The sequence below is a fragment of the Seriola dumerili genome, unplaced genomic scaffold (genome assembly GCF_002260705.1).
Source record: "Seriola dumerili isolate Sdu_G_001 unplaced genomic scaffold, Sdu_1.0 BDQW01000025.1, whole genome shotgun sequence".
Taxonomy (NCBI): domain Eukaryota; kingdom Metazoa; phylum Chordata; class Actinopteri; order Carangiformes; family Carangidae; genus Seriola; species Seriola dumerili.
In genome coordinates, this window is record NW_019174280.1 from 10,001,777 (window position 1) to 10,026,308 (window position 24,532).

The 24,532-nt window shown below is 40.6% G+C and overlaps 1 protein-coding gene across 1 annotated transcript in view; it reads left to right on the forward strand.

The window, feature by feature from the left end:
- Positions 1 to 24,532, forward strand: part of nkain2 (sodium/potassium transporting ATPase interacting 2) — a 76,395-nt gene that overhangs the window by 32,442 nt on the left and 19,421 nt on the right. The window contains exons 2-4 of the mRNA XM_022769067.1: positions 7,733 to 7,870; positions 8,760 to 8,840; positions 23,270 to 23,470. Coding sequence (XP_022624788.1) covers positions 7,733 to 7,870; positions 8,760 to 8,840; positions 23,270 to 23,470 — 420 coding nt within the window. The remainder of the gene's footprint in view (positions 1 to 7,732; positions 7,871 to 8,759; positions 8,841 to 23,269; positions 23,471 to 24,532) is intronic.

Genomic DNA, 24,532 nt, shown 5'->3' on the forward strand with positions numbered 1-24,532 from the left:
TTTCTGTAACTTTCCAAAACCAACAGGCTGACATTCACACCCACTTCGCGCAGTGATTGACCAGCAGTGTGGAGGAGAGAGAGGAAGCAGGCTTTGAACTTCTTGGTTCTTTGAACTATCTGTCACTTTTGTGTGTACACCTTGGTGCAACGCTGCGAAAGGAGAAACCGTCTGAAGATGTGCACCATTATCCACACACTTAAACAATCATCGCTTCTTGCACGTCTCAGTAGGCAGATGTCCATTCAAATGTATCACAAATTTTCACCGGCTTTGAAGAAAATCTGCAAAAGAAAATGCAAATGAAACAATGTAGGAAACATGATTGAAATGTGACATTTATGTTTGTTCAATGTATTAATTTATGACTTATGGAGAGTTACAATCTCACTTCACACAGATCTGATGTTTGTGTCATTCATTAAGTCACATGCTTTATGCACATCTTGAAGTCTGTTTCCATTGCTTTTTCTTACATTTTCCTTTTTATTGATACTTGCAAAACTTGCAACTTTTCTACCTCAGCCAAGCATAAAAATGTTTTTGCAATATTTTTTTTAATGAAACCTACATATTAATTGACAGCTTTTCACCCCCTCTTCCAGTATAGCTGTTTTTAATAGCTGAAACACTCTGGTTGGGTGACAGTATACATTCTCTTGATGAAAAATGAAAAGACAGAAAACATCCCATCATTCATCATTCACTTATGATGAAACTGTTCATAAAGTATGCGGAAATCTTGTCGCTAATCGCTTGTTGACCGGCGGAGAGAAATGCGCTTCTGGTGTGAACAGCCGTGTGGTCTGTACTGTACCCCCCTCCCACCACCACAACTCCCAACCGTGTGAGACTGTGCCTTTAAAGTCTGGAGTAAATATCTGAACACTGTGGGCATTTAAAAAAAAAAGAAAAAAAAGCAAAATAAAATTATTGTGTAAATGTTTTGAAACGTGTGTTATGAAAACGGTAAAAAAAAAAAAAAAGAGTGTAGTTTCAAACACCTTTTTTTTAGTGTGGGTGTTTTTCTTTTTTGTTGTTTTTTTTTTAGCCTCAGCATGTCAAGCTGTGGAGCCATATGATGAAATGCTAGCACAGAAATAAATATTAAGCCGTATCTTGATAATCTCCTTCACCTGCATAGAAAAGCCCCTAAGATCAGGAAATTTGAAAGGTGCACCTCAGGGCTCAGAAGGAGCTTAACACAACTCTCTGGAAAGTTCAACCAACTCATACAAAGGTAACATCGGCTATATCAGTCACAGGTACCGGCACCTATTCCCATGAAAGCACTGTTGTGACATTTGAGACCACAACCTTGACTACAACAGCCTAATGGCCTTCCTGTGATGTTCATTTAAATGGGACTCTCAGTTGGAGTTGTGTACAGTCTATCTATAGCTGAGTGACTGAGGGCATTATGGCTATTACAGATATAACTGAATAGTTGTGATGACAGTGAGTGGGCCTGAATGGAGGAAATTGGATATTTAATGGGGAGATTTTCACCTTTGATCATCATTGTCTCTTTCCATCACTGTCCTTCTTGTGTCTTACTCTTTCCTTCTCTACCATTTGCTCCCACTCCTTTATTCTTCCTTCCTCCCTCCCTCCCTTCTTTTCCCTACATCCTTTTATCTTTCCCCCCCTCTCGCTTTGCTTCCCCCATCTTCCCTGCCGTCTTTCCTCTCTCTCCAAGCCCCTAAGTAGCCACAAATGGTCCCTAATAGCCTCCAATGGAGATGAATTGATCGTTTTGTGAACTGAATCGATAGGAGATTGCTTTTGCTGTACACAGTGGGATACTCTGCAGGCAGGCGGCCTTAATTAAGTTAACAGTAAACCACGATTGCTTCGGAGTTTTATTAGGAGAATAAAGTTTATGATGATTACAGAGAGAAAAAAAAGTTATGGTTTTGGAATGGAAGCCAAGGAGGGAAAAACAAGGGCATATATTTACCTCGATGTGTGTCTGATTTGCTTGGATGTTGCTACTCAAGTCGTGATGCTCCCTGTCTGACTCATAAGTGTTTGTTGGATGTTTTCTCACTTCCTCTGCCTGTTTTTCTCTCCTCTCCATCCCTGCAGCTTTCCATACCTTCTCTCCTCCACCATCTCTTTCTCCAGAGTCTTCTCACTACCTATCCCACCCTACCCTGTCTGACCTCAGCTCCTTCCCTTCATCCCTCCCCCCTTTCCCTCCCTCTCTGTCGTCTATAATGGGATGAGCAGCAGAATTTGATCAGCAGTTTTTTAAAGGTCACAGAACCAAGCGAAAACTCTCAGCCAAAGCGCCGAGGGAACGAGGGAGGGAAGGACGAGATTGAGGAAGGGAGGAGGCAAGCGAGAGAGATAACAGGCTGGCAGAGCCGAGGGAGCAGAGGGAAGAAGAGCTAGAGAGGGAAACGCCACATGGAGAGAGGACAGAAGGTGGAAATGGAGGCAATGGAGACAATGGAGATGGCGAAGAAAGAGAGGAAAAAAGAGACAAGAAGGGGAAGGTAGTGCGGTAATGGAGGAAAGAGATGGAAGGGAAGAGGGAAGAGGCAGATGAGGTAATTTGCTGTTTTATGACACAACAGATCTGGTAACAGATGAATGCATATTAAATATGTAGGAGAGGAAGAAGAGGATTGAGAGCAGGGGGTGACAATAAGAGGAGGAAAGAAGAAAGAGGTAGGCAGGAAATGAGAAAATGAGAGAAGATTAGCAGAGTTAGGAAAGAGTGGGCGGGAGAGGGAAGAAGGTAAGGAGGGAGGAATGGAGTGGCAGAGGGACAGAAGATGAGACATTTTCACTTCTCTCACCCACTGTCTCTCTGTCATTTTCTTCTCTTCCATGAGTAACCGTCAGATCTTAATCACCTCTCCATCCCTTCAGGCCCTCTCATCAGATCTCTCGGCCTGTCTCTCTCTGTCCCTCGTCTTCTTATTCTCTCTCCTCTCTCCTCTGTCCTCTTCTTCTGTTAAGATAAAAGACACTTTTATCGCTCTGCAGTGTCTCGTAATGGTCACAGAGTGCAGCTGTCTCCCTGTCTGGAGCAATAATAATTCTTTGATATCATTCTATCTTTCATTATCAAATAGACCAAAATCTTTCCCAAACTCACTGAAGATTTTCTCCTCTGCTTCTCTCTACTGTCCCTTTCATCACCCCCATCTTTCTGCTGCCAATCTATTCCCTAAGTGTTTGAGTGTGAGTGTCTTTCTTTATCACTTCAGCTGCTTGTCTGTGGTGCCTGTGGCAGAATGTGTTCGCCCGTGGTGTATAGAAATGGTACACATGCACAGGTACTTATTTTTGTTTTTTGAAATCCTGCCTCTACCACTGTAAATGACCAATTTCTGGCTCTCTCTGCTGTTTTAAAGAGCAATTTAAACACCCGCTGGAAAATCTTGTTTTTGCTGAGCTCCAGTGCTTCACCCTCTCGTTTTGATGCAGTGATGTAGACGTGTACTCCAGGGTGTGTCAGTACACGGTGACATCGCTGTTGGGTGCGGCACTATTGACAGTCTGGGTGAAACTTTCAACCGGAAACATTTCTGAAAACAGAAACAATTAAATCCTCATAGTGAATTATACCATCTAGTCAAAACTAGGGAAGGTCGATTTGAGGAAAATATCTTGTAATTTTTCTACATACATAATTTTACACGGAACAGTTGTTTTGTTTTTGAAACTTGGAAGGATTCCAAGGTTCCAAGGTTTAAACCATTCCAAGTTCAACATCAAAGTAAACTTGGCTCGTACTCTGTGGAAAAACTTTAGCCCACATTTATTACATTTATTGAGATACTGCAGTAGCATCAGTGTCAGTGGTATTCTTAACATTACTCAATAACATTTAAATATATGACAATCAAATGTGGTGTTGTATTTATTGAATACCCTTATGTTGTTGTCCAGCTAAGGTAACAATGACAGACAGGCTGCTGGTTTTGGACAGGTTTGTGCAGCATAGCTTTTCTCTGTAGCTGCTTAAGCTAACATTAGCTTACTGCTTCATAGCCCTGAATTCTGGAGATCTTGAGTCAGAGCTTTTTAAGGTGATTAGCTTAAAATAATATGATGTCCTTAAAAAACAATTTGACAGTTATGTCCGTGAGTTACACTTGACAGCTATTGACCTCCATTCTAGCCAGGTGTCTGTCTGTCAAGACCACCGCTGTGTCGGTGTTTTTGAACAGTAAAAAGACTCCACTCCACAAGTCCACTGTCTGTTTCTGTCAAACATGTATGACTGCAGCATTTAGACGGTATGTTAACCAGTCACATACAGAATCAGTGTTAATTAGCAACAGCTGGGTAAAGCCAGTGTCAATGTCATTGCAGCTGCTAAAAAAATCTGTTAAGCTTGTTAATACATTGTTAATTATATAAAATGGCAGCACTTCAAATAAGAAGATTGCGCATTTTATGTAAAAACAATTAATTGTCCAGCAGTACAGGCAAAGCAAATGGTAACAAGCTCTTTTACAGTCAGTTAACTTTTTCTTTAACTGAAGCACAGAAATGTTTTTTTCAGTGCCACTACAAAACTAAACCGTTTTGGCCACATTATACAAGGAGGCTGTGAGAATGGACAACCGGACAGTGATGGATCCACTGTAGCTCTTTAGTTAGTCACTCAGCTAAATGCTGCTGCATTTGGGAAACTCATGCAGAGAAGAGCACGAGCATCAGTGTATGCTAACAAAGCAGTAGGAGGAATAAACATTCTTGGTCCCTGAGGGATTCTGTGCTAGTATTACACAGATTGACAGAAGGCTGCATACCAAATTGTTGTCTATATTTTATGAAGCACACACACACAGATAGATACTGTGCAGCATGTGCATTCATTGATTCTTTAAAGACATTCTCTGTGAACTTCAGTGTTTGTTTAGCTCTAAAAAAAAATAGTTTTAAATAGCCACTGCCCAGCATTATCAGCTTTATGATGGACAAAGAAAACGCTCTGTAAAATAGAACTAATATGACTAATTTGCTGTGTCCACAGGTGGATGCACAGTGCAGTATATACCAAGATAGAGCAGCTGAATGTGAACATGCCTCTGCCCTTGTGCTTTAAGCAGCAGAACTGAAATAAACATCTCTGTCGGCAGCATCAAAGCCTGTCGCAGCAGATCCCAAAGGACCCGGCTAGCCAGCTTGAAGCTCCACCTGTACAACGCTGAAGCTTTCATCAGCTGCACATATCACAAAACTGCCATATCTGCTAACATAGATGCTGCTAGTGACTATGCTCTGTTCATATCTCTCTGCATCTCTCCCCCCCCAGAGTAATAGCTGTTGAAAGGCCGGGTGATTTCACACCTTATTTTGTAGCTTCTGTCATTTGACACATGCAAAGGATGCTGGGATTACGGCAGTGAGGGCTTCTATACATGCTTTGTCTTTTGCATGTCAGGAGAAGTTAGTTGTTTTGCAGCTGAGCCATGTAATGAGAATTTGACATCAAAAGGTGGGTGTGGTGTGAAGGAACAGATGGTCTGGTTTTGAATATTGCTCTTTATTGGCTTCCATATTAACTATGTTTGGACAATAAAGATCCATAAAAAATTTTTTTTTAAAAATTAGTTTTTGCTCACTGACCGTAAAGGATGAGTGTTGTAATAACCAGGACAAACCAATGTGGATGTTACCTATAGTGTACAAACAAATTCTTTATCCCTCCTATCAAATTCTCTCTCCTCTGTTTGTGTGATTGATCGTGTGTCTTTTTGGGGACTGCGTGTGTGTCCCAGCTGGAGTGAAGACTGTTTATATTATTGGCGATGAAAGAGAGGCCCCCAGGGGCCTCAGTAATGGGCTGGGAGGCCTCTGACTTCTTATAATAGCCTCTGTATGTGTATGTGTGCGTTTGTGAGAGAGGCACAACCGCAGCACTATATAATTGTCAATGGGAGGACACACTTTTACATAATAAAACGAAGCCGATACACAAAGAAACACACAGAGACGGAGTCTGTCAAAGACAAAGAAGCAATGTCTCTCTCTCACACACACACACACACACACATTCACACACGCTCACTCTCACACATTGTGGTGCCAGCTGAGCCCAGTGTGTCCAATAACAGCAGGTGCTGTCAAGTGCAAGCACAGCAGACCTGCCCTGACATGGAAACACACATACACACACACACACACACACACACACGCACGCACACAAACGGGTGGACGCACATTTGCCGGCACACCGCACACTCTTTCATACAGCTTCCTCATGTAAATCTCACATCAAATAAACATTCTCACATTTAGAACTAATGTTGGAGAGGTGCAGTTTATACAAGGTTACAGTTTATGTGAGTTTTTATTAAGTGTGTGTATTTATGTGTGTGTCTGTGTATTTGTGTACCTGCTATCTGGCTGTGAAAGGCTGTAGTGTTGCCATATGGTCTCACATTAGGGCACTCTAAACTCAGCCATCCAGAAGTGTGTGTGTGTGTGTGTGTGTGTGTGTGTGTGTGTGTGTTTGTGTGTGTTTGGAGAAAAGGGGGAGAATAACAGAATATAAGGCCCTTGATTTGAGATGAAGCTTTTGGTCTTTAAACACCTATAGCTGATCGTGTACAACAGTTAATGTCTCTTTTCTAAATGAGGCTAATAATGCTATCCTTGTCTTTCTATCTATCTTCCTATCTATCTATTAATGTACATTTTTCTTTTTCTCTTGCTTTCTCTTTTCCCCTCTCTCTCTCTCTCTCTCTCTCTCACTCTGTACATATATGTGTGTGTGTGTGTGTCTGTGTTAATATATTTAGCAGAGCCATATCATACTCTGCTGACTTCATTAACTACGTATCTCAGCATGAAGCTCCAGTGACTGAGCGATAATAACCTCTCGCACACTCACACGCAGCCCTGGGAACCTAACCCAAATGCATAGATAACTGATTACGGTTTACTTCGCTATGATCAAGACGCTAATTGTAAATACAACCCCCATGTGCTCAGTAAGTCCATTGTTAGGGACTAGACTTGGTCATCGTTTGAATTCTCATTAACCATAAGTTTCCCAAAGATCCTAAACAGGCTCAATATAAGATGATATAAAACCATTTACAGCTGTGACAGCATGTGGTGGTACTGTTGTCACCCTGTGAGTCTGTGTGTGTGTGTCTGTGTGTGTGTGTGTGTGTGTGTGTGTCATTGTGACAAAATGTGATCCCACAGAGACGTGCCGTAGCGGGAACTAGCACAGGCAGTTTTGAGTATACTGTGGCAGGTGTTTATGTGTTGTCTGTGGATGGATTTTTTTCAATGTGATAGTGTCACAACCTGCAAGATACAGTCACAAAACTTTACAGGTGTGTAGTTAAGACAAAATGAAGTCTGAGTTCTAAGACAGCTGTGGTCCAACCCAGGCATAGTACTGAGTACTGAGTACCGAGTAGGCTACTCATCTAGTAATGTAGGGATTTTGTGGTAATGATTACTCGTGGGTCGGAATATCAACATGTTGATGGTAGTTGTGGCTGGTGTGGTCCCATTTCCCAGATCCCAGAGCCCAGGTTGATGTCTTCAGAGTGTCTGTTTTTGTCCAACCAACAATCATAAACATATAAATGTTTAGGTAAATATCATATATGGGAAAGAACAGCAGCTAATTCTCACTTTTAAGCGGGTGAAACCTTTATATGTTTGACATTTTTGCTTGAAAATGTACTGAAACTCTCCTCTCTCTTCCTCCTCCTCTTCCTCTTCTTCCTCCTCCTCCTCTCAGGTCAGTGTGTTGGAGCGTCAGGTGATAGATTTCCTTGGCTACCAGTGGGCTCCCATCCTGACCAACTTCCTCCACATCATTGTCGTCATCCTGGGTCTGTTTGGCACGATCCAGTTCAGGCCAAGATATGTCACAGGGGTGAGTTTAACATACACACACACACACACACACACACACACACACACACACAGATATATACACATATACACTCATTCTTTGGAAACAGCCATTTTACACACCCTTTCAGCGACAGCCTCTTGTCTGTCTCACTGGAATTTAGTTTAATTTGTGATTTTTAGATTTCATAGCGCTGCCATCCATGAAAATTGTATCATAACTTCACTGTGTGAACAGAACAATGTTAGATATAATGTTTAACATCTTAACTGATCCTATCTACTATGTTCAATACATTTCATTCATAGCTAGAGCAAACTGTTCATATATAACAAGAAATATGACCCACTCGTCCTTAATTATTGAATTATTTTCTAACGCTGGCTCCAGAAGACAATGTCAATTTGAATATATTATGTATATAGTAAATAAGAGGTTAGAACAGTGATATGGTGTGGGAGGAAGAATATCTTGCCAAGTGGAATTATGTGTTCCACTTGTCTGTTTCTAGCAGCTGTCGATAAAATAATTTATATTTCAGAAAACTTGCAGAGGTTCGCATCGTGGCTGCAGGGCTCCATGCAGCCCGCTGACCCCTGCCAAAGACCTTCACACACACACACACACACACACACACACACACACACACATATACACACACACACACACACACACACACATATACATACACACACACACACACACACAGAATATTTAGTAAGAAGATTCAGATAATAAATGATAATGAAATGAAGAAGTTTCTCTTCATCTTAACAACATCAAAAGACATCAAACATCTTGCTCACTCTGAAAGTAAGACATGAATGTGCTTTTTTAATTCTCCAGCAAAGGCCTGTCAAATCGTGATTGCCTCTCACTGCCCCCCCCCCCCCTGTCTCTCTCTCGGCAGTACGCAGCCTGGCTCGTAGTGTGGATGACCTGGAATGTTTTCATCATCTGTTTTTACCTGGAGGTTGGGGATCTGTCCAGAGTAAGAAAACATTTTCTTGTACTATTTCTGCACCCTTGTCGAATCTCTTTCGTATATGTCCAGACAAACAATCACTGGCTGGATTTCTGGAGTTAGCACTGATCTCCAAGGCCCCCATTTACACTTGCATTTCCAGTGTCACATCTCAAAATCCAGATGCAATAATAAGACCGGCAGTATTCTATAATTGCCTTATAGTCTACAAATCCCATGAAAAGACAAAAAACCAGCAATGAATGCGCCCTACTAAGTGTTGTCTGTGTGGCTAGAGCCTAATATAGCTCACTCCTCTGTTCGTATGGCCACCATTGTTGTCCAAAAACTATTAAAAACACTCCAATAAGCCACAGTGTTGCAGTGTGAGTGACTTGTTCCCTCATTACCATATATATGGGAAGTGTAGTCTATTTTGAGTCAATCTCACACACACCGTCCTGCAGCTATTAATACTGACTAGCGCGCCCAATGTGTATTATGCCGCAGCTGAAATACGTTAGTTAAAAACTACAGAGCCCAGCTGTTTTAGCCTTTAAAACTATATCTTTGTTTTATTTACGTCTTTTGTGGGTTTCTGTTGGTTTTTCTCTTTTAATGGGATTTGGTCACAATAAGAATATGTAGAATAACACTGGCCATTTAATTTAATACACTTTCATTCACTTATCATGCATTTGCCTTGGTTTTTCTGTGCGCGATGTAGATCTGGGTGCATCTCACTCCAGTCCAGAGACCAAATGTGAGACAGATTTTGTGTGATCACTGCACTCTGAAACGAGTCTGTTGTCTTTTTGATATGCTTAGCATCACTCTATGATTGCAAGTGCAACGTGTGTTCGCGTACTTCACCATTACAGCTTTCTGTATAAAAGTCTGTGGAATGATGTCCCTACTTGGACCACAAGCACTGAACTCTCTGAAAGTACTTTCTCCCTGTCTCTTCTGACAGGAAGGGTCGCATAATTCCAGTGTAATTTTAGTGTAACTTCAGGTCCCATAATCACGAGGGCAAGACCCTGTCAGTGGCAACTTCCACCGACCACTTACCGACGCAGTTACACTCGAGTGGAGTAAAGATTGGATAAGCAGCTCGGACAGATGGATTCCTTTACACCTTTTCAACAGCTAGCTTGAATGGGAAAACAGTGGTTTGAGCAACTGGCTAACTGTCCTTCTCTAGAGTGTCTCGTTGGCATTTACAGTTTACACACATACAGATACCTGTATGATTCATCCAAGTTGCGTGAAGCGTCTTTATGTAAATTCTCAGCATCTGGTTTGCGGTGATGTATGAGAGCATGTCAGGGCTTTGCGTTGGTGTTATACGCTGACATAGATGTGAGACATAAAAGTTTCTGTCGCAAAAGTTTAGGTTTTCTGCATTAAAATTTTTCAATTTTAAATACAGATTATCAACTTGGAAAATTAATTAGGGCCAATCAGTGGTTCCATAAACAGAAGAAATCAGTTGACGGGTGTGCTGATTGTGGCTGATTATACTCTGTGGTGTGGTGTTGAAAAAAATTGTAGTTTTCCCACCACAATTTGCAGTAAATTACTCATTCTATTGGACAGTTATGTAACACGTCTGCATTTGATAAATCACATAAAATTGCAGTTATAGCCCCACATATCCGCATCTTATTAGTACTGCCAGCTTTTCAATCTTAATTAGTGCTAGTTTATACCAAGCGTAACTGGCGCATCATCTTCAGCTATAGTTTCCCTGTCTCCTCTGGTACTCACCTACTGTTCCATAGACTCATCCCCTGTCTGTCTGCTCTGCGTGTGCACACACACACACACCATGAGCCTTGTTAAATTTTGTTGCCATCCAAATTATGGCCACAAGTTTTACAGTAAGTCAACAGTTGTATAAAATCCCTCCACATTCTGTCGAGAAACCTGTACCTTCATTGATCTCTGATATTAATGATATTTACACCTTTCACTGCCCCTGAGGCCTAGTTTTAACAGTTACAGCAGCTACTACAGCTGGGAAGGGCTGTTTTATTTTATCTAACACAAAAAAGGAAAAGCAGCATATAAATTGGTCAAGGGTTAATTAAATAGGATGAAATGAATTATATCACCACATTTAGAGTTTAATATAAAACCATATGAAACTAATATTTTTCCTCATTTTATGAGAAAAATCCTTTTTTTTTTAAAGGCCCCAGCTTTCCTGACCAAAATCAACACATCTGGTTTCTAACGACGGGGAAGCAGCCACTTAATTAGCGACACCTTTATCAATTACCTCCTGACCAATCAGGGAGAAGCACGCTCAAACCAGACGCTGAACAGCCTGTTTTTATGACCAAACCAGTTTGCGTGCGCCTCACTCAAGGATATATTAACCTTGACCCAGTTACTGAGGGAGCGGGGAGCTACAAACGCGCCACCCCACCCCACCCCCCCTCCATGGATTCACCAGCTGTTGTGTGAGATACGAATCCATCACCTGCCGTTCCACGGCTTGTTTACTGACCTGAGGGCTATTATTACACTAGACCACATGTAATGCAGGTATGGCTATGATTGTTGCCACTCAATTCAAAAACATAGAAACTCTTCAAAAAATGATAAAACTAGATTTAAACTCTGTTGCACAGTGCCAAATAAAAAACTTTGCTATGCTGCTGTTAGTATAGTGTCTTTATTCATTTTGGTTAGCTTAACTAAGGGCACCATTTACTATTGCAGCATTAATTTTACCATCGAAAACTATGCTGTAAAGCACTGACAACCTTTTTTTCACAAGAAAAATTAAATAAAAAAAAAACAGTGTAAGTGAAGTGTAAATGATACTTTGAAATTAATTCAAGGGTTAATTAGCTACATGACTTGTGCTAATACGCAGCATTTTATTAGTTAGCATCAGCTAACGTAAGTGGGTTTTGGAAGGAAAAATGTAACAGAATCCACAATCCTTCTCAAAATACACCAAAACATGTCAAAAAAAAGCAGCTGGAACAAACCATGAAAACAGGCAAGTCATCAAGCTAATATTTATTTTTGAAAAAGTAAGCTCATGAAGCATCATCAAGGGCTGTGGATGCGGCTGGAACACTAACATGTAAGCTGGCTAATTTTCATGCTGACTGTCCATATCCATAGCAATGAGTGCAGGATTAATGAAGCCTGTCAACCAGTCAAATCTCTAAATGTTCGCCAAAGGGATATTGCTGCGCTAACGTTGTCCAACGTCTCAACTCATCTCAAGCTGTACCTATGTAGTGGGTAGTATTTTAGTTAACACTAAACAATGCATTAGACGAGAACATTTGTCTCCACGGTAACTATACAACTGTAAGATGGTGACAAACCTCAGACATCTTAGCAGACTCAAGAATTAAAAAATACATGAAAACTGATGAAAAGCTGCACTGAATTTTTTCTTGACTAAAACTAGACAAATCAATCAAATAACTAGAATGTGACTAAAACTGATACACCTTTTTGTTGTAAAATGAAGACTAAACTTAAAAATGTCGAATTAACACTGTACTAATTAGTACTATTACTAGTACTAGTACTATTAACATCAGAGCAAACCAAATAGGCTCAAAGTTAAAATCAACTTTTAGAATTGGGTCACAGTGGATCAGAAATACATGGTTTGTATGGATATCAAAGAGTGAGACGAGTATACACCATAGTGACATGTTTTTCCTGCTTAGCCTCACCTCTTTTTGTATATCTTGCACACTGGATCAGAATAACTTGTAGGTATTTGGTGAATGTAATGATGGTGTGCTTTAAGAGCACTGTGATAGAAATGAAAATCTCTGAATCTCCCTCTCTTTTGCTTTCTGAAGCCGCCTCCCTCCTTCTTGGTACCTCTGCCTCCCTCCCTCCTATGCCTCACTCTCTTCATCTCCATGTAATTCATCCCTCCTCTCCCTCTGCTCACCCTATAATCAAGTCTTTTTCATGTTGTTTTACAAAGTGCAACGCAGATCTGTCCCCTGCTCCTCTTCCGTTCTTGTCGTCTTCACCTTCTCGCCTCCTTTTTATTCACTCTCTTCCTCTAAACTTCCAATGTCAAGACTTGGGGAAATGTTCTTATGTCAAGAAGCCACTGCTATTTATGGTCAATATGAATTCATAGTGCAGGGCTGTATGTATCACACAGCACAGTGCCAATTTAATACATTACTTTATATACTCAGAGCATTACTTTGGGGTCACAGGACAAGAGTGATTGCAACAGACTCCATTTTTCTTCATTACAAAGATCTGACATCTTTCTGTGTGTGAAAGCGACAGAGAATCACCCTCGCTTTGATTCATGCCATGTTATCAGTGACTCTGTACTGCAGCTTTGATGTAATTTTACAGTGCTAACACCCTGTTTTATCCATGAATAGACCTAATATCCAGATGGTGCATCCCCAGTGCCAGAAGTGTTGCTTTATTAGAAGAATGATCAGACTGTCAGGGAGGTAAATGGATATGAGGCCTGGCCTCACACTATAAATTAATGTAATAACATTTCCATCGTATTGAAGAACTGGAAATTTTGCAGGCGAAGACAACAAATCCAATTCAATGCATTGTGACAGACATGTTTGTGGTTTGTTGCAATGCATCAGTTTAAGTGTGCAGAACACTCCTCACAGACTAGTTCATGTTCAGCAGGTGAACTGCAAATATTCCTGTTGTTTCGTAGCACAGCAGCAGGACAGTCAGAAAGATTAGGGCTCTAAAGGTTTGCCAAACACCTATGACATTTCTTCTTAATAAGGAAAGGAGACCCGAGACAGTGAGTGGAAAGGTGGGAAAGACAGCAAGGAGGGGAAATGCATCAGGGTTTGTCAGCGCAGGTTGAAGTCCAGAAGTCAGGTGGGCAGATTGGACGGACGTTGGAGGAAGACATGGTTGAGATAATGGTAAAGTGGGTTCGATGAGACATCATCTCACTGTGTTAACAGGACATTGCAAGAAGCAATGTTGCATGTCAGTGATGAGTCACTGACATTGTCCCACGCATACAGTAGGGCTCTAACTCCAAGTTGGATGGAACTCACTTTTTTCATACATCGATTATTTTGAGCTGGACAGTTTGTTCTTGAGATCGGACACAGCAGTTGTCAAAGCAATCTCAACCAGTCCTCAACCGTATCACATGGTTCTCATCAGAAGATTGCATGTGCTCATAAACATGCAGATGTTCAGACTTCCCATAATTCTGAGTGTCTGTTCAGTCATTCACTGCTCCCTCTGTAATAGACACTTGATAGTCAGAGAAGTGGATTAAGATTGCGATCATTTATAAATCATCATAATTTTGCATTATCACTGACACAAACCTAATGTTCGCATTCATACAATTCATCACTTTGTATTGTGTGATTGTGAACAGAAGATCATTGACCTTGGAAACAGCAGTTGACAGTTAATTATTTGTGTCTAAAATGTCTCAAATAATGATAATTACAAGTGAGATAGACCAAAATGATGTCTTAAGCCTCCTGCACTACCATACTGTGTACTTGAAATGTACACAGTATGGTAGTGCGGGAATGAACAGTACTGAAATGCGCATCAGATGGTCGAACAGCATGTGAGAAGTCGTCCACCTTCTCAGCATTTAAATTGGACTGGCTGTGTCTGAAAATCTTTGTAACTCTCTGAAACTGACAATCCAACAAACACACCCACTTCAGGCAGAGATCGGCCAGGTGTGTGGAGGTGTGAACCTCTCTTTTTACCGACTTCGCTTTTTGTTTGAACAACCAAATGTTGAGAAGAGACCTAAAGCCTGCACTGCTAATCCTCATTCGATCAAGAAAGCTTTTCACCACACCTTCGAATGTGGCCATTCGAAGCAGCTGTATTCAGACTACACATTGTATGAACTAGTTTGTTTCAAGCATACCCCAGCCATTAGAATTGCTGATGTGGTGTGACCGTTTAGATTTTATGATGATATAAAGAAAAAGATCTGCAATTCTTTTTGTGTGAAGCTTTAACCAACAAACTGGTATTTTACCTTACCACAGGGTTAGGTAAGTTAGATTGAATTAAAGAATAATGATAAGTTAAATTTCAACTAAAAAACACCGCTCTTGTTGTGACATGTTTGCCCTTTCAACTGTTTGTGTTTGATAGAACTTTCTATCAAATGAGTATCTTTGCCTCCCATAAGGCCCCTGTAGAGCCCCAGAGGCAAGATAAGGTGTACATCCTGTCTTGACAGTAATTTGAGTTTAAGCCCAAGATTCATACCATATATCAGTCTGTCACACTCCCATCCTTCCTGTCACTCGCTACTGCACTATCTAATGTAGCAGCGATGCCATAAAATTAATCTTTAAAAAGATTTCTGATGTGGCAATCCTGACAGATTTGGAGAAGAGCCTGTGGAGAGAGAACTGTCACCATGTTGCAAACACACACACACACACACACACACACACATACTTTCTTGCATGTTCGCATCTACTCTCACACAGTCTTAGACAGTTAACTGTCAGTAGTCCACTGTGTCATATAAAAGATGCAGCCACCCTCTGGGCGTCAGATGACACACAGATACAGACACATAGATGCACACATGCGTCGTGCTCAGCTGTCAGTCATTTACTGAGGAGGTGGGGTGCTGTGTGGGAGGGATATCCCGCATGCATTTTTGCATATTGTATGTGTGAAAATATGTCTGGCAGTGTGTGAGTGTGCATGTGTTAGTGTTTGTTTGCTCTGCCAGTAGTTGGAGAACCTGTCATTCATTATATCAGTCACAAGAAAACATGGGGGACTCACACTTGCATACAGTATGTGCGTGCACCAAATGCAGACAGACAGACAGACACTCAAAACAGTGCCATTTCAAATCCCATGTCTGTCCAGGCATCAATTCTCGGTCCGCAAACGCACAATGGAGCCCTGACAGAGGGAAAAAGAAGTGACCGCAGGGGAAGTGGTAGAATGAGAGATGGAAATGAAAGAGAGAGAAGAGAAAGGGGGAGAAACTAAAGAATACTGAAAGATTGGGTGTAGAGAAGTGAGGCATCAGGGGCAGACAGAGAGACAGAGAGGTTTCGACAGGCGAAGGTACGATAGGAGCTATAGAAGATGACGTGCGATGAGATGAAGCCACATGTGAATCAGTGTTGCCTTCGAGAGAGGAAAGAGAGAAGAGAAAAAAAAAGAAGTAGAAAAAGAGAGTTAGAGCAACAAAACCTCTGAGGAAGATAGGATCACCTATGTTAGAGGGAAAAAATCAACTATGTCCCTTTTGTATACATCTCATATCAACATCAATAGTTGTCAGTGCAGGGCGAGCTTTTAACTGCAGGATAAATTGTGGAAGAAATGTGACAGTAAATCAAACTGCAAACCACCAAATACATCCCCAAAGAAAGTAAAAAAAAACAGATTGCCTGGGCCAGTTTGAATGCTAATAGTCACTTAATTTTACTTCCCTCAGTATTCATTCACCACCGATTGAGATGATGAATGAGAGGATCCCGCACTTTTAATCATAGACGTTCTAGTTAAAACCTCCACCCCGTTTCTCTGAGTTAATGCATCAACTCTGACTGTGTTTGATCAATGGATGCATTTGTTGAAATCGTGGCATGAAATTGCCTTTTTTTCCATCAGCATGTCTCTAGTGGGACATTCTTACCAACCAATTTTATCATTTGAGCCCTGAGCTATTATTACTGGTGATTCGTTTTGATTATTCATTGTTACTCTATAGTTTCTTGTGCAACGACAAGAGTTAGTTTTGACTTGTTCAAATGGAACAAGCTGATTGAACAGACACCGGCTTTATGCTGTAGTAGATAATGGATTTGATTGACATGACTGCCAAAGTCAAACTTGCTCCAGGGTCTGGATGCTGGCTGGCATTAATTTCAAGCCTTGATTGTAATGGATTTAGCCTGGCTATGATATCAGTAATGTTTGTTTTTATTGTACATGTTAAAGGAAACTACGAAACTGCCTATAAAACCTGTTTAATATGTACTGAATTTCTAATGAGTTTCCTCAGAACTGAGGAAGAATAGGGTTTGAAGAAGTTCCCTTTGATTGAAACATTAAAGGATAATTCTGGTTTATTACGACTTGGGTCTTATTTTGTAGTTTTTGCTGTCATTGGCATTGGTCATGATAAGTTTGTGCTCACTAAAATAAGTACTGAAATCTGGGAAGATGGCAGCCTCACTCAAGATTCACAAGTAAATTCGGTGTAAGCTGATGGATGTTACAATAGATTACTGTTCACATTATTTATTTATTTTATTATCTTATTGGACTTCCTTATTGGAATCATTGTTGATATAAGCATTGATTATTGCAGCTTTAACAATTTCATTTCAATTCAGTTTTATTTGTATAGCGCCAAATTATAACTTGGCGACATGACTTGGTGACAGTTGAGATGAGAAACTCCCCTAAGCATCAAAGTCCATGTACACCAGCCCTGATTTTTAGAGTTCTGATTTATTGCATAAGGTGTGGCTGCAGGGTTGACAAAAAGCCAATTAACCCGTTGAAAGCTTGAATTAACATCCCCCCTCTTCTCTGTGCAAATGTGGATCCCATCTGGGGTATGGAGGGGAGCATTGTAATTGGCCCCCCTATCAGAAAGATCAAACGGGTTAAATTGGTTATGTTGAGGCATTTGCTTAGAATTGGTAATGAGTTTGGTGTAGTTAAGGTCAGGGTTAGGATCTGGACTTCATCTCTACGCACCACCCACCACTCCCCACAGCACATACACACACACACAAACACACACACGCAAACAATTCCCTAACACCCCCGACCAATCTGATAGGAGAAAAGTGCTTTAGGCATTATGGGTTAAGGCCTCATCTAACACCCATGGGAAATCACAGCAAAACAATGTAGGGAGATGCACCGTGACTGATGATATTGGTGTGAAATAACACAGACAGAGTGACATAGAGAGAGAAAGCAGAGAGAGAGAAAATAATAGAAAAGGAGATGAAGCCACAGATAGAGATGGAGGTTTAGTTAAATAGAGTGAAAAATTGACTTTAGAGAGAATAGAGCTAATATTGTCCCCTCCCCGATTTTCTGCCCTTTAGTTTGATGATCTGATCTTTGTAGCTGCCTACTGGACAGGCTGAATGTCTGATTGGCTGTTGTTGTCTGTCAGACTATCAGTCTCAATGTTTTAAGTATTGTCTGTCTGTTTGACTAAATGACTGATGGAGCTTGAATGTTTAATGTTTGTAAAAATGGTGTTAGATTCTGCGAGTGTTAATGTGTTATAGGATGTGGCCATGGCATGTGTTTGTCCAGGCAGCAGATGCTGAAGCGCTCATGGGGAAAAACCAGCACTCCTTCCCTTATGCCATCCATCAATCCATCCATCCATTCATCCATTTCAGTCCTTCAAAATCAACTTGAACTGAAAAAACAAGTTTTTTTTATCAATGTCACATCTGCTCTAATCAGATTTAGATGCCACGTTGCTCTGTTATTTAACAAGTTATTTAAGGTTTAGATCTTAATTTTTGTTGTTTGTTGTTTTTTTTTCCCAGACTGACTGTGTTTTTATTTTAACTCTTAAACTAGTCTCAAATTTAGCCCCAGGTAACATTAAAATGGCATCATTCCTCCTTTGACCAGACCATCAGAGGAAAGGCCGTTCTCAGTGGTCTTTTCCCACTCCACCCCTACACCTCATGGGAGTGGAAGACAAAGGAAAATAGAGAGGTGGGAAATAGAGGGAAAATCGAGAGAGAGAGAGAGAGAGAGAGAGAGAGTTTTTATTTTAACTCTTAAACTAGTCTCAAATTTAGCCCCAGGTAACATTAAAATGGCATCATTCCTCCTTTGACCAGACCATCAGAGGAAAGGCCGTTCTCAGTGGTCTTTTCCCACTCCACCCCTACACCTCATGGGAGTGGAAGACAAAGGAAAATAGAGAGGTGGGAAATAGAGGGAAAATCGAGAGAGAGAGAGAGAGAGAGAGAGAGAGTTTTTATTTTAACTCTTAAACTAGTCTCAAATTTAGCCCCAGGTAACATTAAAATGGCATCATTCCTCCTTTGACCAGACCATCAGAGGAAAGTCCGTTCTCAGTGGTCTTTTCCCACTCCACCCCTACACTTCATGAGAGTGGAAGACAAAGGAAAATAGAGAGGTGGGAAATTGAGGGGAAATCGAGAGGGAGAGGAGAGAGAGAGAGAGAAGGGCGGAGGCAGAATGAGAGGGAGGGATGTAGAGAAAGGCAGAGGAAAAACAGATGTGGTTCATTGAAGCGGCACTAGCCCACAGTCAGAGACAAAGACCTGAGAGCGTGAGTGCATGATCCTCAACTAGCACACTGGAAATTATAGACTGTGTGTGTTATTGTGTGTATATGTGTGTGTGAGAGGCAGAGAGGGGGATAACAAGAGAGGTGAGAGACACGACAAGAGGGGAGGAAATATGTGAAGACTTGAGACTAACAGTCAAAAATGGTGCTTTGTAATAAACTCACACCTATGTACACACACATACACACAGAAATATTAATACAAGTCTAGCTGATATTTTTTTATTAAGCCAAACAGGACTTTCATCCCCAGACAGATTAATATCTCAATGACGATTAATATGTATCAAAATGATTTTGGAGCTATGGTTTCGTCATCCTTGTGGATTAGATGCTGCGATGCTAGATGAATTCCACCATTTAAAATCAATACATCAATGGACACAACTGCAATTTAATTGTTTTGTATTCCACTGGTGAGTATGGAGTAATTTGAGTTTTGCCTCCAGATCCTCTGTGCAGGATGTTTGGATCATTTGTTATTATAAAGGCATTATCTCCAAAACACTTGTGCTATACTTTCTTCAGAAAATAAGATTAATTTCTAATGTGTTTTTTTGATATCACATATTCTCCATCTGTGTAGAGCGAGGCTTGTTGTGGTAGCTCACTGCTGCTGGATGAATAGAAAGGAGATGAAAGTTTTTTTTATTACCAGTCTAGTTTCAAGCTATTTTACAGACCCTGTAACCTCAATAAACTCATGCACAGGCGCAGGATCTTCAGACACAGGGCAATAGAAAAGGAAAACATAAAGGTCTACCTTGCTTTTCTAGGTCTCTTTGTTGTTAGGTGTGGTAGTTTTTGTATTGATGTTGAAAAGTGTAACCACAAAGACAATATGACATTGACATTGACATTGTCATTGCTTCAGTGCAGGTACAATGGAGCTTAGAGGAGACAATTATCTTAGATAAGCATACAGACTGGGAAAGGGCTTGGCTTTTTCCAAAGGTAAAAAAAACAAACATCCACCTACCAATACTACTAAAGCTCACTGATTATTGTCAAGCACATAACTCCCCCAAAACCCACATTGTGTAGTTTTTACACTTTGGCCAAGTTAACAGAGAAGATATAACGTCTTACTCTGAGTTTTAGCGGTGCTAGCAGGAGGATTTCGTTAGCTTTGGACAGAGCCAAGCTAACTTTTTTGTGCTAAGTTTGCTAACAGTCGCCTGGCTCTAGCTTCATATTAACCGTACAGATACCAGAGTGGAAGCTTCTCATCTAGCCAAACTCTTATTTTCCAATATGTCAAACTATTTCCTTTAAGCAGGCATATTTAATCTTGCTAGCAAGATTACCAACTGTTACACAGTTTTTAGAGGAGATGAGATTCACTTTTTCAACTTTCTATTGCTTTTTCTCTCCCAGCCTAAACTTTTTGTCAGTAATATTGCATATATTTTGTTGTTAAAAATCTTTCTGCTGTTCCCAAACAAGCCTTGTATACATTCATTAGTGCTGCTTGTTTTTTTTCTTCTCAAGTTGAGTTAAGTTGCAGCTTCTTTTGTTCCCATAATCTGCAAGTGGTTAGCAAAACTAACTTAGCCAAACTAACAGCTCGGTGGAGTTCAGGCACATTCTTCTTCATGTTATGTCCCTTTTGTTGCATTCACAAAGAAAGAGAGTATTAGTAGCAGAATTAGTAGCGTTGCATCCTGCTTGGTCTTGGATGACATTTTGCCAGATTCAGCTTTTCACTGATAATTACTTTTGTGTGTGTGTGTGTGTGTGTGTGTGTGTGTGTGTGTGTGTGTGTGTGTGTGTGTGTGTGTGTGTGTTTGTGTTTGAGAGGCTCATTAGTAAAGTACTGATACAGACTGTACTGAAATAATTATCATGCCAACCCAACCCCATTTCTCTCTCTCTCCCTCTCTCCCAACAGTAAGACAGAAAGGCTGAGAACAGTGAAAGACAAAGAAACAAAAGCAATAAAGAAGAGTGGTGAAGGAAAGAGAGAGGAAGAAAGGGAGAAAGATTTGGAGTAAGGCTGCGACAGGCAGAGACAGACGGAGGGAGAGTGATGGCAGAGAGGGAGCAAGAGAGAAATTTAGAGAGATTTTACTCATTAAAAAGAGGAGCACAACAAGGGGAGATGGCATTAATCAGAGCTCTGCGCTAATGAGGCATTTACTCATTACACTGAAATAGAGAGGGGCCAAGGAAGAAAAAGAGGGGAGAAAAGGGGGGGGGTAGAGAGAGGTAAGAGAGACCTCAATATAAATTAATAGAGAGGAGAACAGGAAAAAATGAAGTAACAGTACGGAGACAGGTGACAGAGTCAGTGTGGATGTGGGGGGAGGAAAAGTGGGCCAGATAAAGACAAAGTGGGATATACAGTGTAGAAACAGACAATCTTGACTCAGGTGTTGATGGAAGAGCAGAGTCTCTATTTAAAGATTTGTGTTCTTCACAAAAATAAGTTACTTTAAATACTGACAATTTGCTTCCTGTTGAAAATGAGTGAGCTTCCCTACCTTTACGGGGCTATTCGCCTATCCATTCTAGTAAGCTGTTGTTAAATCTGGCAGTCCCCTTGAAAATGTACTTTCTTTAATGTTCATTGTTTGACTGCCATTTCAGTAAGATAACCACAAGGATACATAGCTTTCTAAGAATGAAAACTAATATGATTTTGACAGACAAAATCAAAGTTTATACATTTGTTAATATCTTTGTAAAAAAATTTATCACCACAGAAAATTAGCAAATGATGTGAAAGTTATTTTTGCTTTCAGCCTGCTTTTAAAGAGCTTTTCATTTGACTAATGGCAAAGGCAGCACAAGAGCCACCACGTGTGTGTTTGCGTTTGTGGACGTGTGTGTGTCTGTGTGTGTCAGAGCGGTTTGCATGGCTGTCTGATGAATGATCTATGTCACTCCTTGCTAAGTGGAGTCGTTAATATGTGCATTATTTAAACCAAGACGACCATCGTAACTGATTTATCGTGCATCTTTTAGGCTCTTAGAATGAAAAGGATTGAAGAGGTACCTAAGCAGACAGTTTGCAATGTAACTGCAGGGGCCATTGCTACGGTGTGTGGTCTTTCTGTGCTGCTGTGAAGTAGAACTGAAACAGTGGGGGACAGAAAATGTTTATTTATTTACTGGTTGTCAGCTGAGCTATACTTTAGCTGTAATATTAATTTATCTCTGGCTGCGATGGGGCTGTTCATGCTGTGGTGGACAGAGCAATTGAAGAGGAGATAGAGTCTGTATTAATGTAGAGCTGAGTATGAATCTCCTGATCACCAGAGTTAGTACAATTCATTTTGAACATGAATTTCTGAACTAAATTTCATATCATTTCATTCAATGGTTAGTGGAGAATAGTTGCACTCTGGGCTGGAAATGTCAGAACTAAAGGAAAAGTCAGTGGATTAACAAAGAGTAAGATTCATGCTCTGGGAACAAGGACTTACTTTACAGAATTTCATGCCAATCCATTTAGTATTTGATGAGATATTTCAATCTCAGTCTCCAAAGTGCTATGCTAACTGACTTGCTAGCATGGTTATGAACCGATCAACTTTAATGTCTCTCACTGTTTTGAGATCGTCCTGCTCAAGGAGAAATAAATCAAGAGAACAAATCATAACTGTGCTGCCTAAAACAACCTAAAATAACAGTAACATTTTAGTGACTGACCTTTCCATGACACCAAAATACATACCCCTCTTTCTCTCAAGCTGGAGGCATCATACAAGAGCATGCAGAAACACCAAATTAAAACCAAGCTTCTTTCAATCTCTCCTTTTTTTCCTCTCTCTTTTCTTTTCTCTCTCAAGCCTCCTCCCATCGTTCTTCTCTCTCCCTCATTTATTGTCCTCATCATTACCCTGCATGTGTACGATTCTGATCTAATCTGAGTGATCCCAGATCATCAAAATTATACATCTGAGATCTATTTTTAGCTCTAGCCAAACCCTCTCCCCTCTTTCTTTCGGTCTATCTATCTATCAGACTTAGATATGATAAACAGTTTGGTTTTAATTAAAACTTGGTTAGAACCTGCCATGACATTCAGCCTGCCTCGGCCTTGTTCCCGATCTGTCTTCTGTCAGAGGATGTAATTCAACTCACTTTCTGTCTGTCTATCTCTCTCTCTCTGCCTTGCCAGGACTCTGACCTTGTGCTGACTTTCAACCTGTCCATGCATCGCTCCTGGTGGATGGAGAATGGCCCGGGGTGCAGGGTGACACCCATCACCCCTCCCCCTTCCTGGGCACCCGAGGACCACCGATATATATCTATATCTGGCTGTCTGATGGATTTTCAGTTCATAGAGGTGGCTCACTCCTCGCTGCAGATACTCCTGGCTGTAAGTACTTGAGCTAAATAAGTACTGTCTAGTATGCACTGTAATTTCAAACTCAAGTACCTGAATGTAGTAGACATGCTGTTCTGGGTTTATGGCTTTAAATGTCCTTCCAACTAATAGTAGCACCTGTTGCTCACAGTGGGGGCTACTGCAAATATGTGGCAGTTCAAAACGTAGACATTTGTTTGAAAAAAATGTTTAACATTTTCCAAAATACTCTTTTTTTTTTTTTTGCTTTCTTTCTGATAAGAGATAGTCAATTTTTAACCTGTGTAGCTAGAGTCAGCACGTATTTAGCCTAGCTAGCATAAAGAATAGAGGCAGGGGGAAACAGCTACAGTAGCCTGGCTCTGTCCAATGATGGTTGGTGAGCACAGCATTAGCATTAGCAAATTAGTACTGAGAGCAACAGACAGGTTTTTAAATGGGTCCACTCTGAGCATTTTGTGGCCTACTGGACCACTATTATGAAAAAATGGGGGCTGATTAGCTAGCTAGCTGCAGCTGATAAAATCTGTGACAAAAAAACTTGTAACCCCTTAAAAAATAAACAAACTGTTGTTTTTACATTTCTTGTTTGAGTTAAACAAACAAGATGCTAGTTAGCTTGTACTTGTTTTGTAGCTTGTACTTATAGGCATGTTATCTTAAACTTTTGGACAGAGTCAGATAGAGTTGGACTTCCCCTTGCTTCAAGTATTTATGCTTCATTAGGCTAAACATATAGGGACTCCAGCACTGTAAATAAAAGAACAAGCATTCTTTGTTTTATGGGCCAGTTAGCGGTAGTGAAACAAGCTGCAACATGACATAAAAATATTATCCCCTTATAAACTGGGCGAATGGGTTAGCAAACCGTACATCTACAAGACACCAGGTGACATTAGCTTTCATTTGTAATCAACGCTCTTTCTACAAAACAAATCTCCAAAGTCCAACATTCATACTACTTATAGGTGTTTTTGTTTTTTTTCTACCAACTACAGAGAAAAATATCACGCTCTTCAACTGCCAAACAAACACTATGTTCAAAAGCTAGTTAGCAGTCTAGTGCATAAATAT